The sequence below is a fragment of the Scomber scombrus genome, chromosome 10, assembly GCF_963691925.1.
Source record: "Scomber scombrus chromosome 10, fScoSco1.1, whole genome shotgun sequence".
In the NCBI taxonomy this organism is placed as follows: Eukaryota; Metazoa; Chordata; class Actinopteri; order Scombriformes; family Scombridae; genus Scomber; species Scomber scombrus.
The window spans coordinates 14,286,494-14,305,480 of NC_084979.1; the positions used below are offsets into that span (position 1 = coordinate 14,286,494).

Below are 18,987 nucleotides of genomic sequence, written 5' to 3' on the forward strand. Positions count from 1 at the left end.
ACAGCTCCAGTGTGAAAAGAGGTACATGGTGACCACATCACATCCCTCCCAGGGACTTTGTTGATATAGAGTAATGGGGTCCAGATGAGGCAGACCCCTGGCAATTCAATTTTAACCTCACACAGGGAATTATATCTGGCCATCCTGTGTTGCCAAGCAACAACTTCTGGACATAAAATGAGCTAACACAAACACAAACCACGCAGACTATTTAGTTGCTTTGGTGCTGCTAAGAATGAGAAAGAAAATGAGAAGCAGAAAACATTCCCTGTAGTGATTTGTGATTAAATGTCTTAATAAATTCCTCCTAAAACCACAGGATGAGTTTAAATTAGCTTGCCTCACAACCTGCAGATTATGTAGCACTTAATCCCCAAATGTAGCAAATGTTTACATCTTTTATGTATGATTGATGGTGATTTCTCATTTCCTCTACTTTGCAGAACTCCCTTTCCTACCGTAACCCCTCACATATAGGCATTAACTGAGAAGTGTACTGATGGAGCACAGAGGATCCTCAGTTTGTTGCGCTCATGCCATCGCTTCCATGCCAAGTCCCGGTCCCTGACTGCTCCTAGCACACCACCACCATCTCTAACAGTACATCCCTGCAATACACAGTGCACGTCCAGCTGGGTTGACACAAACATCAGAGTCACCATATTGTTGCTGCAGACACAGAGGTTTTCTTAAATACACAATTTGTCTCACACCTGAAGATTCTGGTATGAAGCAAAAATCTGGGGAAAATATATAATGTTTTGAATAGCAACATTTCAACCTTGTTTTTCTTTTTGAGTACAGTAGTCTCCGTGGTCTGTGATATTTAAACTGTAAAAGGTTGCTGAGAAAATAACTCAGATATTCCCAGTGCTTGCAGTGTATCCAGATTACAAACCAAATTGTACATGTATCTAATCTAAATAGTGTTAATGTATTCAACTCACTTAACATTTTAATGTGATGAATGAATATCTGAAGGTCAAAATATGGTAGAGAAACTTTGTACATAATAGTAGATAATTACTAATATATTTTGAAAGATAAATAATTCATAAATCTATATGAAATATATGAGAGTGAGGGAAACATTAGAGGGATGATGCTTTATTATGAACAGTGAATGAAAATCTACTGAGTTTGTCCTTTCTTATGAAATGTAGAGGCATGAAATAAAGATGCATTAACTTCAATTTTGTCTCTGTGTCTTTGTTGCAGAATCACACTGTCAGTCACTGAATTAGATACATAAAATTAGGGAAGCAGAGATGTCAACGCTAGGGTATTACCATAGGCTGTCTGTTGGAGACAATGCTGCTGTTATATAAATTCCCTGTTCTTGTCAGAGGGGATATGGAAGCGTATGGAAGTTCATTAACAATAAACCTATTGAGAGAGCAAAATAAATTAAAGCGGTAATTAATCTGCAAATTGAGATTTCAGATTGTGAGAGATTCATGGGACGGCAAGCAATGACAGAAATAAAAGTGTAATCAGTTTGTGGAGCAGATTTATATAGCTAGAGAGGATTTATATTATGAGATGTGAGCGAGAACTAGAGCTCCCTCCATTCACATATTTAAAGTTGCACCAGTTTTGGTGCTTTCTAGTAAACTCCAGGGCAACGTAGGAACTCTATTCATAACATCAAACTTCTTCTCAGAGTGACTCAGAATTTCCATCAGTCAAAATTTGAAAACAAGCAGTTTAATCCTTACAAGACGTTTACTGTTGAGCCTTTTTTACAGAAAATATCTGCTAAAACACAAATTCTGCTAAACAACAAATCCCACGAAAAGACTAAAACTAACAATGAATTGATCCTACTAACAAGTATTGCATGTGTAGACAAAGCCTTACTTTACATAGCTTATTCCTCTGTGCCATCCAGCTCCATTGTTGCTGTCAAAAACCTATTAGAAACACATCAGTGAGCCAGTGCTCCTTCATTATGATGAACACAGGCGGCGTAATTTATTTTGAGTCGATCCCACATACTGTACACCGTCCTGGTGCCTTCAATACTCTCAACCAATCTGCAGCCAAAAATAAATGCAGTCCCCAAATGGACAACTTATTCCTGTTTGAAAGATTCTTGCTAAAAATGTCAGTACCCAGCCATTTCAGGAAATTACTTACCCCTTTTAAAAGATAAACCTATTTATTTGTGACCTTCTTTTAAGATTTCACTAAACATGCACAAAATGAGGATTTCAGGTTCAAAGGTTTTGTTGTGTTTGATAATCTGTCTCCACATACTCCCGTGTTGCCTTGTAGATTGAATACAGTGATGTATTCAACACATAAGGTACAGTAAGTCAGTATGGCCATATTGGTGAGCTGTGGTGTGTTCAGCAGCTGGGCCCTCAGCTTAAACACACAGATGTATTGCTTTAGTCTTAAGCTTTTTTTAGTCTAAGTTTTCCCAATTTATATTACCTCCTTCCCTGTACTGTTTGAGTGAGCCTTTTTTTTTTTTTTTTTAAGATTTTGTCTGGCACAGACACCTTTATTTGACAGTAGAGAGACAGGAAATTACAGGAGAGAGAGGGGGGGTGTGACATGCAGAAAGGTCTGCCGGGTGGGAGTCGAACCGGGGTCTGCTGTGTATATGGCATGTGCTCTTAACCACTCGACCACCTGCGCGCCCATGAGTGTGACTTTTATCTGTTTACAAATCCTCATAATGGACTTCAACTGATTGGTGCTGCTTGTGGTGAGATTTTGGTTTGGCATTTAAAAACAGGACAAAGAGGAGACAGCTTTGTGCCATCATTTAATGACATTAAAGTGAACCAATACAAATGCAGAGATTTAAAGTGGTGTGTAAATACCAGGCTACCAGGCCTTCTCTGTGCAGGAAGTGACTGATCTAACCCAAATTGAGCTCCACTACAGTATATACAGTATCCACAACAGACCTCCTTAGCTACAGCCAAAGGAAACAAATACAACCTCTGGCTAAATCAAGCTATTATCATAGTTTTCATGGGTGTGTTTTTGTTTCTTCACTAGTATCCATAGGATTTAAAAAAATAACTTGGGGGAAAAAAGGGAGGCCTCTATATTGAAAGTGAATAATATTAGTCATATTTAAACTCCTATGGAAAGAAAAGAAATCTGGATATCCCTTCACAAAACTGATTTGCAGTGATGTCTCATAAGTATAAAAATATTGTTCAATCAATACCATGTGGTGTAGTTAAAATGAAAATAACTATGTAGACAGCTATGCTGCTAAATAATCCCAGACCCGACAGGTTATATACATCAAAACTGCTCACACACACAATGCTTTTCTATACATAAGTTACGGCATTCACACATTCAGAAGTGGAAATACTATATAATCGCAGCTCAAAATGAAAAAAAAATAAAACAAATGCAAATGTTCAGTAAAAGCAATGTGGTACAGTCTTACAGCTATGAGAAGATGCAACACAAAAGTGAACTGAATTTACATGACAGTTGTTAAACTGTGAAATGCAGAAATGGATTTGATGAACAGGCAGTCTCCTTTGGTCCTTGTGCATATGGCAGACAAATGTATAAATGTGTCAGCTGGATTTGAGAGACATCAGAGGGGCTTCACCTGCCAGACCCTCAGCGGTGAAAATCTCAAGACTCCCTCACTAATTACTTCCTCTCAATATGCTCTGCATTGTGAAATTTATTAAGACAAAAGTGATCATGGTAGCAAGTCCCCAAATTGTGGAATTTCTTGGTCCTGCACACAGTATGGCCACCTGCTCAGTCCTTAGTAACACCTACTTTCCAATTCGCCCTCTGCAGACAACACGTGCTGGCCCAGAAGTCACGATTCTCATTCTGACACCTGCAAGGAAAAGATAATGATCATTTACACCAAGCTTTAAATAATTTTTACTATCATTATAACCTTCTAGTGATTTATGTGAAATTTCTTAGTCCAGATGAGATCTTCTGATATTGGTGTGACATAAGTCCATCAAGGTTCAACACACAGCTCTCTGTCTGCCTGCCTGCCTGCCTGTCTGCCGTTGTTGTTGATGTTTTTCATGTATTTGCATTAAACTGCTTCCCAGCCTCTTCTTTTATGTCAGGGGAGTAAACAATACTGATGTCTGTGCCACAAATACAAATGTCTGAGCAACAGTTTGTTTTAGTTAAAAATATGTGTATTCACATGGGGAAAGCCTGTTGGGGACATTGGCTTGGGGGGGTATGGGGAGTGTATGGAGTAAATGTGAGCTATTATTGTTGGAGTAAAGGGTGCATGGGAGTTCTGTTTTGTCATGTTTGTTATTTTTATTCTTGTGCTGTTGTTCAAACTGTTCTTATCTAGTCGGTTGGTCTTTTCTACACTGTCTCTCTATCAATACTATAAAAACAAATACATCTTGTGACAGGAAATAATTAACTTGCAAAAGGCATGTCCATGGAGAAAAAGCCCTGACAATGTTATTCATATAAATCATCATTAGCTGGTACCATGAAAAGTATGTGGGCATGCTGCACTTTATCTCAAAAGGCTGTAATGCTCTTTTACACACCAGAAAAAACAGAAAACTGACATATAATCTATCATCTATTTTATCCTCTGTGCAGCTGCGATTATAGGATAATTCAGTCTCAGTTTTTCAGGCTTAGGTTGATATTTTAACCACAACTTTTATGCCTAAGATTTGAGCTGATTGCTAATATTAGCATGTTAAGACTCACACAGTAACATAAACATGCTGATTTTTTGCCTGTGTGATGATATTTAGTATTTGAATTTTAGTGTGTAGTACAATTTAGTAAGAACTTTTTTTGTATATTAATACATTTTTGGTATATAAAACACATTTTTGACCAGTAATTGAGTATTTTAGGTGCCCACCAGCTCAGCCCATCAGATATGTTCATGTGGAGCCAGGAGTCACATTATTCAGTCATTAGTGTTTGAAGTATCCTGTCATGACTTGAAGCACGGGGGAGAGTGAGAGCCAGATAGTGTCTGGACCAAATTCAACAAGATTCATTTCGTTTTAGACTATGTGCCATATCAATGATGATAGTACCAGTATAATTTGACTTGAATAGAAATGACAGGTATCATCTCTTAGATATTTATATTCTAATTTTTATTAATCACTTCTTTATTGATCTTATGGTCAGTTTTTTTTATATCATGATATTTGTGTCATGATTATATACATAAGCAACAAGCATGGCTTAAAGTTAAAATAATAACTTATAATAACATAATAAAATATAACTAATAACTGTTGGTCTAATGTGGTTTAGTTCGTGCAACAGGAATAACTTTTGTAGTGGTTTGGTTACAAATGATCAGCTCTACAACTAATCATGATAATATGTTAAGTTAATAAGAAGATGATTAACATAACAGTGTTTCACCATCTGAGGCATCTCTCTGTGGTTATGAATGAAAGTCGACGTGCTGACCTGCAGGGCCTGGAGATTTAGTACAGCCCGATTTCCCTCAGGTTGATCTTGATTATGACGTCGGTGACTGCATCAAACACAAACTGCACATTCTTGGTGTCTGTGGCACAAGTGAAGTGGGTGTAGATCTCCTTGGTGTCCTTTCGTTTATTTAAGTCTTCAAACTGGCACTGAATGTAAGCTGCTGTCTCCTCATACAAGTGCCCGCCTGTAGTACAAAGAAGGTCAGTTATAGAAAGTGGTTGGTTATGATTTACATCCCTTGTGTCTCTGATCTATAAATAGATGCAACTGTCACAATCCATTACAGACATCAGAACAGCTTAGTTAATAAAACTGACAGGGAAAAATGTGCTACAGTAAATTGTTTAGAGTTAAACTTCCCATGATGGTAAGTTAGGCTGCACCTAGTTTACTGTGCAGAGAATGTATATGATTATAAACAGGAAAGTGAATCCTACAGTATCTGCAAACAATGGGCCATGTTCACAGACACTGCATACACACAAATCCAGGATTTATCAATATGTTCTTACCTGAATTAGTTTTTACTCTGTGAACAAATTTAGAACTGCCTTAGACCACAAATCATAAACGTCCCAGATTCTTAAAAAATGATCTGGTCAATAATTATTCACAACTGTATATTTAAACCACAATTATTTAAAAAATGATTGATTTAAAAGTGTGAAATTGCTAATAATACACAATTTTGTTACTAATTTTAAAATAATAGCTATGACATTGTAATCCATAAATCATCATCATAAATGTAATGAAATTATTAATATATTAAAAATGTCCTGTTCCCACTTTTAGATGACATTAGCTAATATATGGGAATTTCTATATTGGAATGTGACATTGATTAATTTCCCCCATCAGATTTGGCTGTGATATATGCAGCAGCCTGTTCAGTGTCCTCATAGCCTGAAAGGTCAAGGAGTGGCGCTTTGCTTTCGCCACATCATGGCCTGTTTGGGACAGAAACAAAACAAAATGCACACCTGGCGCAGCAGTAGAGAGATTTAATTAGATCCACGGATCTACACATTGACCAATTTTTAATTTTGTTACAGAAGTACTGCGTGTTAGTGATGCAACAGGTCTGCAGGCTGTGTACAGGATTCACAATCACACTCCAAATGATTGTGCCAATAACATGTTTAACAGCCAAATCAGCCTTTTCTGGCTTCTACTTCTACTAGTGTTTCTACATTTGTACACACAGTCCTCACAGTCCTCTTTGCAATAAGTGAGCTTTCCTTATATACAGAAATGGGGGCGTGGTAGTATGCTAATTACCGATAGCGGGCATGCCTATCAATTTAGAATGATTCTGATTCACTAATCCACTAATTTTGCGTGCACACTTATGTTGTGAGCGCATAACGGACATTTTTACACACATGCAACAGGCCTAAGTCATAACATTCTTGATAATCCTAATTAAATAAATCAAGAGCATAATTCTACTATCCAGGAGGTCAATACAGCAGACTGAGAAATAAATATTTCCTATAACCAAAAACAAAAACCCCCCCCAAAAAACAAAGCTGACCTAAAGCTAACTTATTAAATACATTTAAATAAAGTGATAATACACAAGCTTCCTTAAAAATGTTTTAAAGTCTTTGCTCCTCTGAATATGTGACAGAAAGCAAAACTGAATAAAAATGAGAAAACTCCTGCCAGAATATTTGTTAGTTTATGACGTTTCCGTCTGTTGGATAAGTTTGTCATGGTGTTTGTCTCACCGGTGTACTCGGGGTAGCAGATTGTGAGCGGACTCTTGCTGATCTTCTCCTCAAACAAGTCCTTCTTGTTGAGGAAGAGGATGATGGAGGTTTGTGTGAACCACTTGTTGTTGCAGATGGAGTCGAAAAGCTTCATGCTCTCATGCATCCGGTTCTGAGGAAAGAGCAGATGCCAAGTTACCCATGACTTCAATCTCACTCTTCAACAGAAAACATAAAATCTAGTGTCTCTGATATATTTAGATTCACAAAGCAGAACAAAAGCAAACTTACCATCTCCTCATCCTCGGCCAAGACGAGGTCGTAGTCACTGAGAGCTACGCAGAAAATAATAGATGTGACTCCCTCGAAACAATGAATCCACTTCTTCCTCTCCGAGCGCTGACCCCCGACATCAAACATCCTGGAGACAGACACAAAGCACAGTTTCATTTTAATGTCATTTAATTTTAGAGTTTTATTAGGATGAGCATCCTCTTAAAATCCAGGGCAAGAGCACACACACACACACACACAAACATGCATACAGCAGGCCGCTGACCTCACTCTGTAATCTCATGTTTGTGTCTGCTGCCTCTAACTCCACCTGAGACCCTCTGAGGCTAAATTAATCTATACTGAGCTGTTTTACCGACACACAGATGAAGTGACAGAACGCTGTGTGCTTCAACCCCAATTCAGTGATTACACATTGCCAGATCCCTGAATGTGTTTTTTTATGGGGTTACAAAGGCAGTTCAGGGAGGCTATTACAGTTAATGTTTCACCAATATTTATAAGTACAGGAGCCAGACAAAATAATGTAAAAGGACTGAAGCAATGTAATTACATTAACTGCTACAGGGGGTTGGGTCATATTAGGCTGAATGCCAGTCGGCAGCATTTGTCGGTTACAAAACAGGTTCAGAAAATCAGCACTTTGATGTGCAATTTTTTAAAGCAACATGGGATAACTAACAGAGCTGCAGAGAAGTCAAGTCAGCTGTGACCTGGCAGCAGGTGCATCAGTCCAAAAACAAACAAACAAAAGAAAAAAATGTAATATGATGAAGCAAAATGTTATGACAGTTTATTGTAAACACAGATTAAATGCATTAGATTTACAACATGGACAACAGGGATTTATTTCCCGTCCTTCCAATCAGCATTTTGTTTCCTTCTCAGGATGCGTTTATGATGATCATCAGCTGTTAGATAACGCAGATGTGAATAAATGCTTGCATTATCTCACTGATGCACAACACATTTTGTGCAGCAGAATTTCTTGCTTCTTGTTTCCTATCTCAGCAACAATCTCACATCTTGCAACCCTTTGAGGGATCCCAACCACCAGTTTGGGAAACACTGTGTTAAGTCTATAATGAGGACGTCTCACTGTTGACCAATACAGTAAACCAGCTCAGGCTCTGACTGCCAGTAAAGCTTAATAAGTTTTTATTATTTTTTATTGCACAAACAACACACCTGAAGCCAGGGCGCCTTTATGAGCAGGTAAACTACAGCTGTACTAACTTGAAGTAGAGATTTTTGAAGGTGAAGTGAGTTTCCACGATGCCGGTGGTCTTCACACGTGTACGCAGCACGTCCTGCTGAGTCGGGATGTAGTTCGGCTGGCAGATCCTGTCCAAGTCATTCAGGTAGCTGAAAGACAGGAAACATGAGTTTAAGAAAATGATCCCAGATCCAATGTACATATCATAGTGTGATTTTAATAAACAGAATCTACAGTCCAGTCAGCTCCCAGCACAAGTTATCCAGGGACCAACCAGGCTTTTAATACACGGAAAAGTCACAATGCAGCAAAGTGACAACCCGTTTTTTGAGCAATATTTCTTGTGAAGTGGCGAGCTTGTTCTGCACACAGACATCCGAGTACTCCACAGAATGATACTAAATATGGGCTCATATTTTGGTGGATGATAAACACTGGCTCCTTGTGGGTTGAGTAAAAACAGGACTCGTAGTGTGGACAAAGTGCACTGAGAGCCATGACAGCTCGGCTGTTTTCAAAACAAAGTGCATGTCCTTCACACTGAGTTACTTTCTCTCAGGGCAAATGTGATATAAATGCTACAGAAACAGAAAACCAGGAACTTTATCCGCATCTGATTGGTAACACAAGACTGAACTATATTTAGCTCAAATGGCTTTGTTTGCATTTTTTCACTTAACTCCATCAGACAGTTTTACGTCGTGGTTCACTATCACAATAAACTGAAACCATTTTGTCAAATGAAGTGATATCTAAGCAGCTGTAAGTGGACAGAGACACTCTCCAGCTGTCAGTTTCTCCTTAGTCTTTCTCCCTTTTCAGGAATGCAATCATCTATACAAGCTGACACAAGACCTTGACGAACAAGACACATCTTGCCCCTCCTTTTGTGCTCCAGTGGAAATATTACAGACACTGCTCTCACTAACAGTTATTATTCTCCTTGTGATGAAGTAAACACGATTACAACAAACGTCTTGCGCAGTCCAACTTGACGATAGTTGATGCAATTTCAAACTTCACTGTAAGTCATCAAAGTAGTTTCACTTCTGTCAGGAATTTTCAGAAAGTGAGATCAATGAGTTAAGAATGAAAACTTCTCTTTGAGAAGTCAAAATAAACTGCTAAGCTTTTTTTTTCTTGGATCCTTGCACTTAAAGAATAGGTTCACATCAAGCATATCTTACGTAATATTCACATGCCTAAACAGTATGTACACTGAAAGAGTTACTGGTCTCTATAATCATTCCTCCTAATGTGACAAAACCCACAGTCCTCGTGTGTAGAAATGACCAGCTAAAGCTTATCTGAGTTATTTTAGTCCTTCATTCTTATTATTTACAAATTACCCTCTTTGTGATTCCCTGGACAGAGTTTCCTGGCGTAGCTGCAAGGCAGGGACGGCAACACAAAGTGGGAATTTTTTTGGTAATTTTATGCCTTTCTTAGAGAGTTAACAGGAAATAAGGAAAGACAGGTGGGAAACGAGGGGAGACTCTTGATGGACGAACCTAAGGAGAGCTTGATTTTATGAGTTTTTAATTAAAAATGATACAGCACAGACACATCATTGTAGGACATCAGTGTTAAAAATGGCATTTGTCATGTTTTTCCTACATTGACATTGAAGTGTGTAATCTTTAATATCTGATATTTCTTAATATCAGATATTAAATAAACAATTCTGAAAGTCTTTAGCTGGGCAACAGATCCACACATTAAAGTATTTCACAGGAAATTGTGTTAATGGAACCAGTATTTCCACTATAATTGCCAAGATAACATCAAATAACTATTAATTCGGAAATCAATTGAGGACCATTTGAACTTTAAGGTGAATTTTTAAACGTAGTGAGGACTGTAGATTTTGTGCTTAATCATTTATATTAGAACAGCACTAGGAATAGACCACTATGGTTGGCACATTTGCAGCAACCGATATCTTTCAATGTACATATGGACAAATTTAGTATTGTTTCTAAGACTAATTTGAAAAAGATCCACAGTAATCTGTAAATTGACCAATAATTGCCATTTTGTTAAGTTTACGGATGTCTGTATGTAAAGAAGTAAACAGAGTCCTCACTATGCAGCAGAGTCGTTGAGCTGATACTCTCGCGATCGATCAAAGCAGGCCTGAACTCCACCATCGCTCCACAACCTCTGAATCACACTGGTCAGCTCTGCCGACAGCACCCCTTCCTCCGCTGAGCTCGCCAGGGCAAACAGCTGGCGAGCATCGTCCTGGAAACGAACATAATCATTTGTCATTTCAAACAACTTCCTGTGGTCATTCATTTCTTGATGCATACTGAACTACAAGAATTCTGTTTTGTGAAAATTAGCTTACCGCCCTTGCAGGATCCCCAAAATCTATCTTTAACCGTCCCATTGCCCTGATGATGGCCATGATGGACTGGATGGTGTTGCTGTACACCACCACCTTGTACTGTTTGCACTCCTCTTCTGAGTAGCCATCTTCATGAATGATTCTGACACAGGAAACAAATTCCAAACCGGCTTTTAGAGATCAGATCAATATGAAAGTGTGAACAATGGCTTTAATAAATGTGGGACAAATTACAGATTTGCTCATTTTTCATGCAACACTGTCATTAGTCCTGGAATTTGAGCTTCAGTGAGCATGCAGCAAGCCTAATGTGGGAAATGGGGGAGTCTATTCAAGTCATGCCAGGCTGTGACTGGCCTCTGCCGCCTTTGTTTAACATGTTGTGTAAAAGGGAGCTTCCTCCTCTGCCTGAGTGGAGCAAAATGAGGCTCCTACTCTGCTTCTACAGCATTTCCACAAAGATGAACCCTGTTTGTGATTACAGCTCTCCCCGCACTATTAACCTCTGACAACAAGACTGCAGCTGAAAAAGGGAAGGAGGGAGTGGGACTGTGTTTCGTCAAATGAATACAAAAATAGGGTCAACGTTTCTTACAGGATGTTTGATATGATGCCATGTGTGCTGTTATCAGAACAGAGTTACAAACTTACTTCATCTGCTTTACTATTGTGCTTTTCCCAGATTCCCCAGCACCTGAAAAAGATGGACAATCGTTATATACTTCATTGTCATGAAAACTAATTTCTTGTTGCCCTTAGGAAGACACATGGACATCAGTGTCATGTGGATGGATCATATACTGTAACAACCCAATAATGTAACAGCGTATACAGTATCACAGACTGAAGCGCAGAATCACAGAGAGCATCGTGGGAAATGGTTTCTTTAGGAAGTGAGAGCCTTAATCTTTCTCAATAGTGTGCATCTGTCACAAAAGATGAACTGATGACTGGCACAAATGTTATGAGGGGGATTGCAATAATAAGTCGGAAAATGACTTCACACAAGTAACATTTACAGTATTTCTACACCAATCAGCCAAACAGGAAACAGTTGTCATGCTGCTGGCTGAGCTTGTGTTTTTCCAGAGACAATACCAAATATCAAGCTGTTCTGGGCGTTAGAGAGCACGAAGGGCATAAAAACACCAAAAATGATCTAAAGAGTCTGTCAGCAATGAAGTCAAGAAGCCAACCCAACAAAAAAACAAACACATTAACTGGCTCTTCAACCTAAACCCAACCAGCACAGAAAGACAGCACTCAGATGTAACATTAATGACCGTTTTCAGATTCACCATGTCTTTAAAATAAGTGTGTTTGTGCTAATAGTAGATCTGTACAACACAATTACAAATAAAACAACCTTCATGTCCTTCTGTGACTCCTCATTGATCAGAAAGGTTCTTCTCTTTCATACCATAATAAGTCACTACAGCAGTGATATTGGTGTGTGCGCTGCAGATTGTGTTCATTGTAATTGTATGGTACATTTACTGTAGGTCTGCAATTTGTGTCAATATCATCATTGATCTGAAGATTATTGTCTCAATCGAATTGTTTGGTCTATAAAATGCTAGAAAATAGTTAAAAAAGAAAAAAGTGTGCTTTAAAGTGACTGGTGGGCAGATATTTTTTTCAAAAAAATGTTAAACTATTCCTTTAAGTATTCTTGATGTATTAATTCATAATGTAAATATTATTAATTCACCTTGTTTGCTTTTTGAGGTGTCCTGTCAACAGATGAGTAGATGTATCTTTTATAAAAATGACCTATGGAGGAAATGCTTTTTGGGCTGCAGTACAGTTGTTGGTCTCTGTTGGTTTTGGCAACAAGGGTGACTGGCTGAACTGCTCTAAGCCCTCTTAAAGGTGACATATAATGCACATGTCCAGGTCTATATTAATATTCTTCAGCTCAGCTAGAATATGTTAGCATGATTTACACTTCAAATATTTTTAAACTACCGGGCAAGGCAGTGCCGCGATTCGGCTGCTACACGATTTTGCTCCATCCTCTGCACAGCACACACACAGGGAGCATTTCAGAAGCATAGCGTAGCGTACAATCCACCATTTAAATTAATTGTACTGTTAATAGAGTAATTACGGCAGCTCAATCTGATTTTGTTAACTTGCTCAAATTTAGCTGATTTTCCTTGATTTTTGTACTTCTACTGTTGGCCAATAGGCTACGTCGTTAAATGGTCTCTATATTTGTCTGTTTGTTGAGTCGAGAGTCTGCACAGATTGTTTCATTTTGATTCATTTTGAAAGTTGAATGTAAGTTTTATGTCGATTCTGTTTCTGATGCGATCTGCTCTGAGGGGCTTTATGGACCTCCTTAGTTCAGCCTCTATTTGAAACAGGCCGTTTTAGCTCCTGTCAATTTAAGGCCAACTCCCAATGAGCCCATTCTGTTCTGATTGGTTAGTTCCTAGAAGGTGCCCATTGATCCCCAGTTATGTACACAAACTTTAGCAATAGGATTTAACTTTTTTTTCTCATTGTGTACTCAAAATGTCAACTTCTCAAATACATCTGTACATGTTCAAGTCCAAATCCAATCTGAAATATGCAAGTGGACAATGTGGACAACCTTTGATTATTTGTTTGTTTGTTTGAGGGGAAAAGTAAACAATCTTATGAAGACGAAGTCAAGGTTCCATTGCAGAAGAAGCGTTCAAGGCAGATTGAAGCCATGGCTTTCACATACATTCATCAAAAGTTTTGGACCTTTAACACAGACATTCAACATCATACATTATAACAGTATAAATATAACAGAAAATCACAAAATTCCCATTTCACAGATGATCAATGATTGGATGCATACTCAAGCCAGATGTATCACTGCATGGATTTGAGCTCAGTTCTCAGTGGTGGTGGGCCTGCTTTGCCCCTGTGCTGCCCATTCACTTGCCCCGGAGTCAGCAATTTTTCATTGCTGGAGTTTAATTAAACAGGCGTGAAAGCATGTGTGCGAATCAAACATTTGGTGTCAAACTCAGACAACCGGTGAGAAATTATTTCCATAAACATCTGGGGTGAGTTTACACTGGCAGCAGAATCTCTTTTTGCTTAATATAATCACAGTAATTATCAGCAACCACAGGATGAAGAAGTTTTTAAAGCGCTGGAATTTGAAATATGGATGGCAGCTTTTTTCGTAAAACAGCCAGAAAGTAAAGTCTCAATGGAGGAATATTTTAAAACAAGGATAAACTTTGTCTTTATATTGTTGTTCCCTCAAAATGTGGCGAAGCACATTCCCGCTGCCAGTCAGGAATCCTTTCAGAACAGATGAATTTTGTCAAGGAGGCTTACAGTAGAGTAATATGTTCGGATGGCCGGCCAACAAGAATTAAATCCATGAATTCTTTGGTTAAGCTGTCACCAGCAAAAAAGATTTACACCCGCTCACGCAGACAGGGAGGAGAGGACAAATTGTGTTGATCCCTCTCCTCAGTTCTGTCAGTCACCAATTGTCTCATTCACGGCATTTTTTGGCTGATTATCAACCGTGGCCTCCCGCCAGCTCACAAACCAACCTTACACAGGCATTCAAAGAGTCGTCCAAACCCATGTGGGAGTCAGACTCCAAACCAAGCCTCATTTAATAAGAATTTCAAATGCAGATTTTTTATGAATCACTATTTGTGGTCGAACAGGAGACCATTTTCATTGGAAGGGTGGGCTGGCTCTCCAGCTTTGTGGTTTGCTATAAAGAACAGCACCAGAACTCCTCTTTGTTTTTCCCCTATAATTCTCTCGTCCCGGCACAGACAGGGAGTACAGGGCACTGCCTGGAAAAATCGCTTCCCCTTCGACTCTGTGGTCAGAACTAGAAAAATGACTGTTTCCATACAACTAGATTTTAGCCTGCATTGTAGTGTTGCACCATCACACGTATCAGCCTGAAGTTAATCCTCACAGAGCAGTTAGCTGATGGTGGGATTCATCCATATCCTCATAACAATTTCTATGTAACTTCATGTGAAATCTATTTCAAGTTTCACTTCCCAGCACTCAACCACCTAAAATATCTTGTCTTCCACACCACAATCTATGAACAGAACAGTGGAAACTGGAGTCTGATAAAAAATCGCCACATACTTGTGGGTACTAGCAGCTCTGAAATGCTCAAAGTAAGCTTACTGCCAAGGTTTTGTTCTGCCATATCTTCTAGATCAAGGTGCAAGAGAAAACACTACTAACAGAAAGGAAAACCTACTGATGGGAAAGCAACCCTCTATTGTAAGAATCATGACTCCATCAGGAAAATGATCGAGAACACAAATGACAATGAGAAAATAAGCAGCAAATCTGTGAAAGAAGAAATGAATCCATCCCATATCTGGAAATTTGCAGAGCATGGAAATCATGTTAGTCTTGATCCATAACTGTGAGTGTTAACATACTGTAGTTCCTGTTATGGTGATCACTGTTGAGATATTAATCATTTTTAAGTGAGATTTCTGTAAAAAAAAAAAAAAAACACAATTTAAATTTCTATAGGGAATTTACAACATAAAACACAATTTATTTCAGGGGCTGATTTACTGTAACACTTTACACTCATCCTTCTACAGTATATCAAATAAAGGCTGTATGTTGCTAATAATGCTCCTCGAGACTTATAATCAGCAAATTAATTTCTCCATTTGACACAGCATGACTGATTGATTTAATAACTACAACTTGAGGAAGTGCCTGTTGTAGACATTTTTCACGATCAATTAAGATGATGCAACTTGTTCATGTGCAGCCCGCTGTGCGTCATATCCCAGCAGACATTGTTCGGACGGTGACGTTGTGTTCACGGCAAAAAAGGGTTCCAACTGGACCATGAAAAAGCAACATGCACATGAAACTCAAATCATGACAAATCACGGCGCAACAAGTCCTGCGTGTACTGATGATTTCACTTCGTTGTACTTCCTCAGATAGAATGTTTAATTTCATGAAGTTCATGGTTCTCCAATTATTTCTCGTGTCATGTTTCTCTCTAATCAGGTTGGGTGAGATTATGTTACAGAACACAATGAAAACCTCTGAGTGAGGACTGCACATACTTTTCATCTGTCTCTTACATCTCTACATACAGCAGTTCAGCAGCAGCAGATGTCTGTTTATCTTCATCATTTCATTTTCAGAAGAACGTTTATGCGTCCTGCATTTTGTATAAAAAAACAACCCTCAGTCACAAGGTCAACAGCAGTGAACATGCGTGACAATGCTGCATGAGTACAATCAGCTTCTATAGTTCACACTTTTTCATCTTGGCTGCAACAAATAACAGAAGTCGCACAAACTGTTTGTGAATTTTTATGTTTTTTAAATTCTTTTGTGCCTTTTCTTTTTGTGTTTTTTTTTTTAAATTGCGGGATGAACTATTCAACAAGTATTTTCAGCCTCTTCTTGGAGGGAAAGTAGAATTTCCACCAATAATGATAATTCAGGATTCAGTTTTGACAAAATGCTAGTGGCTTGTAGACCACCATGATTAAACGTCAACTGTCAACTATGAAAGCTGATATGTGTTCACAAATTCACGAAGTGACAAGATGTAAAGGCTGTATTTAAGCACAGCAGTACTTTGATGCTAAGCAGGGATAATGTTCACCAGCCAATCAGCACTAAACAAACAAACTACAGCTGAGGCTGATGGGAATGTCATTAATCTTGCAGGTGTTAAGTCATGAAGTCAAGTAGAGCTGCAATGATTAGTTGATTACTAATGATTAAGTGCTAACTATTTGATAATTAATCAAACAATCTGAGTCATTTTGGGGCATTTCCAATTTTCTGATTCCAGCTTTTCAAATGTGAACATTTTCTGTTTTATTTAGTCTTCTGTGATAGTAAAATAAATATCTTTGGATTTTGGACTGTAGGTCGGGACAAAAGACATTTGTGGACTTAAGCTTAGGCTTTTGGGAAACAGTGATTGATATTTTTCACCATTATCTGACATTTGATTGACCAAACGACTGATTGATTAATTAAGAAAATAATTGTTGCAGCCCTAAAGCAAATGTATTATAATTCATTATTAGGCAACCACACAGCACAGTAGCTTTTATGGTCCATCCAACAGGCATATTTCAGTCTGGATCAAAGTGGAGTTTCAGGTGTATGGGCATGCAAAAGTTATCAGAGTAGGACATTTTCAAAAGTTTTGATAACTGTTGGTGCTCTGACACTTGTGATGTGACAACTTTTGAAGCTCACACAGCTTTCTCTCACGCAGCAGCTCTACTGTGAGGAAGTTCTCTGACATCACAAACTGGAGCCGGTCCAGAGCAGCAGTGTGAACATTTTAATGAGGCTTTGTGCTGTACTGGGATTTTGTTCCAGAAATGTTTCATTATAGAGTCAATGTTGTGTAAACAAATTGGATTTAGAGTTTAACTTCTTTTAGAAAGCTAGTTCAGGACATGTCCGCTCGAGGATCCTGCTAATGTGCAGAGAGTGTAAAAATGTTGAGTGCTGCTGAACTCGGGGCATTTAATCCCTCTGGCACGTTTGTGCAGTCCACACCCGGAGTGTCAGTACCAGTGTGTGTGTTTGTCAGTTTACAGGTTGGCAATGAATATCAGTCAGTGGTCAGCACTAGAATGAAAGAGTGCTAAAATGTGCACACTTAGTGCATGACACCCACCAGGAAGTAACTTTTTTTGTTCCAGCAAAACTGAAACTGAAATTTACTGTAATAGCCAAATGCTTCAAATAAAGGCGGACAAACTCTAAAATATGTTTAAGTAAATGACTAAAGATGGGGCAGAGCGAAATGAACCTGAAAACTGGAAAATGTTATTTCAATATCCTTAAAGCAGAAGCAATTCGTTCATTTATTGATAAGCTGATAATTCATTCATAAAAATGTTGAATATAGTGTTATAATATAATTGTAATCTATTGTTTAATGTATTGTATCATTTTTCAAAAATCATTGCTGCTTCATTATTTTATCCTATGAGACATTCACGTGAAGCTTTGTCATAATTAGCGTAATGAGTAATGGCAAAAATTCTGTTTTGTGAGGTCACAGTAACATTGACCTTTGACCACCAAAATCGAATCCGTTGATCCTTGAGTCCAAGTGGACATTTGTGCCAAATGTAATGAAATTCGCTCCAGGCATTCCTGAGATATCACATTTCCCAGAATGGGAAGGACAACCCCAAAATATGGCTGTCACTGACACAGGCATAAAAATCACACATAAATGTAAGTGTAAATTAAATATTCCATCAGCTAACAGCCTATTGACACAATCAACTCCAACACAGATACTGCAGCACCATTTATTTCTAATTTCTTAGTGTTGACCCAGGACAGTCTTTGTGGGCATTTCCCTGCTGCTGTCAGGTTTAAGCACTGAGGTGAAACAGGCCTGCAGGAGTTACAACGTGCTCATTGACAAGTGACAACACTTGTCAACAAACCGTCTCCTCTGAACTTAGCTATTTTCTACCTTTCAACAACTCATAACTGATAGAAAAGCACTAAGTCTGCAGTTGCCTTCTCACCAACATCTGGTTTACCTCTGCAAGTTCTGTCAGCTGAGAAATGATGAGCCACAGCTGCATAAAACCAACAGAAAGAGGAGGGGACTATGGAAGACGATGTAAGAAAGATGTGAGAAAGTTAAAAGTACACAAATCCCTATGATGATCAAAACTAATTTAATGCATGTATAACATTTTTAAAAAAGAAGAAAAAAAGAACCAGTAACATGATTCCTACCGAGTAAAAGCAGTTTCACTTCTCTGGAGGACTTATCTCTGTCTTCTCGCAGGTTTTTGTCAATCATTTTACTCCTCTCCACTGCAGCTTTGTCCTCGGCGCTGATCGTGCAGCCCATGTTTGCCTTCGAACAACTTTTTAGTGTCGGATCGAGGTTTCAGGAGCATGGGTTGAAGTGAAACGCCGTCAGATAGCTCTCGGGTCGG

General features: G+C 38.5%; 1 protein-coding gene across 1 annotated transcript in view; it reads right to left on the reverse strand.

Moving 5' to 3' along the window:
* Window positions 1-2,722: 2,722 nt before the first annotated feature.
* The window catches only part of gnai3 (guanine nucleotide binding protein (G protein), alpha inhibiting activity polypeptide 3), a 16,584-nt gene continuing 319 nt past the window's right edge, over window positions 2,723-18,987 (reverse strand). The window contains exons 1-9 of the mRNA XM_062426673.1: window positions 18,782-18,987; window positions 11,681-11,723; window positions 11,030-11,171; window positions 10,766-10,923; window positions 8,700-8,828; window positions 7,461-7,590; window positions 7,188-7,341; window positions 5,431-5,638; window positions 2,723-3,835 (exon numbers count right to left, since the gene is read on the reverse strand). The exon at window positions 18,782-18,987 is cut by the window's right edge and continues 319 nt beyond it. Of these exons, the coding sequence (XP_062282657.1) occupies window positions 5,448-5,638; window positions 7,188-7,341; window positions 7,461-7,590; window positions 8,700-8,828; window positions 10,766-10,923; window positions 11,030-11,171; window positions 11,681-11,723; window positions 18,782-18,899 (1,065 nt within the window). The 5' untranslated portion in view covers window positions 18,900-18,987 and the 3' untranslated portion in view covers window positions 2,723-3,835; window positions 5,431-5,447. The remainder of the gene's footprint in view (window positions 3,836-5,430; window positions 5,639-7,187; window positions 7,342-7,460; window positions 7,591-8,699; window positions 8,829-10,765; window positions 10,924-11,029; window positions 11,172-11,680; window positions 11,724-18,781) is intronic.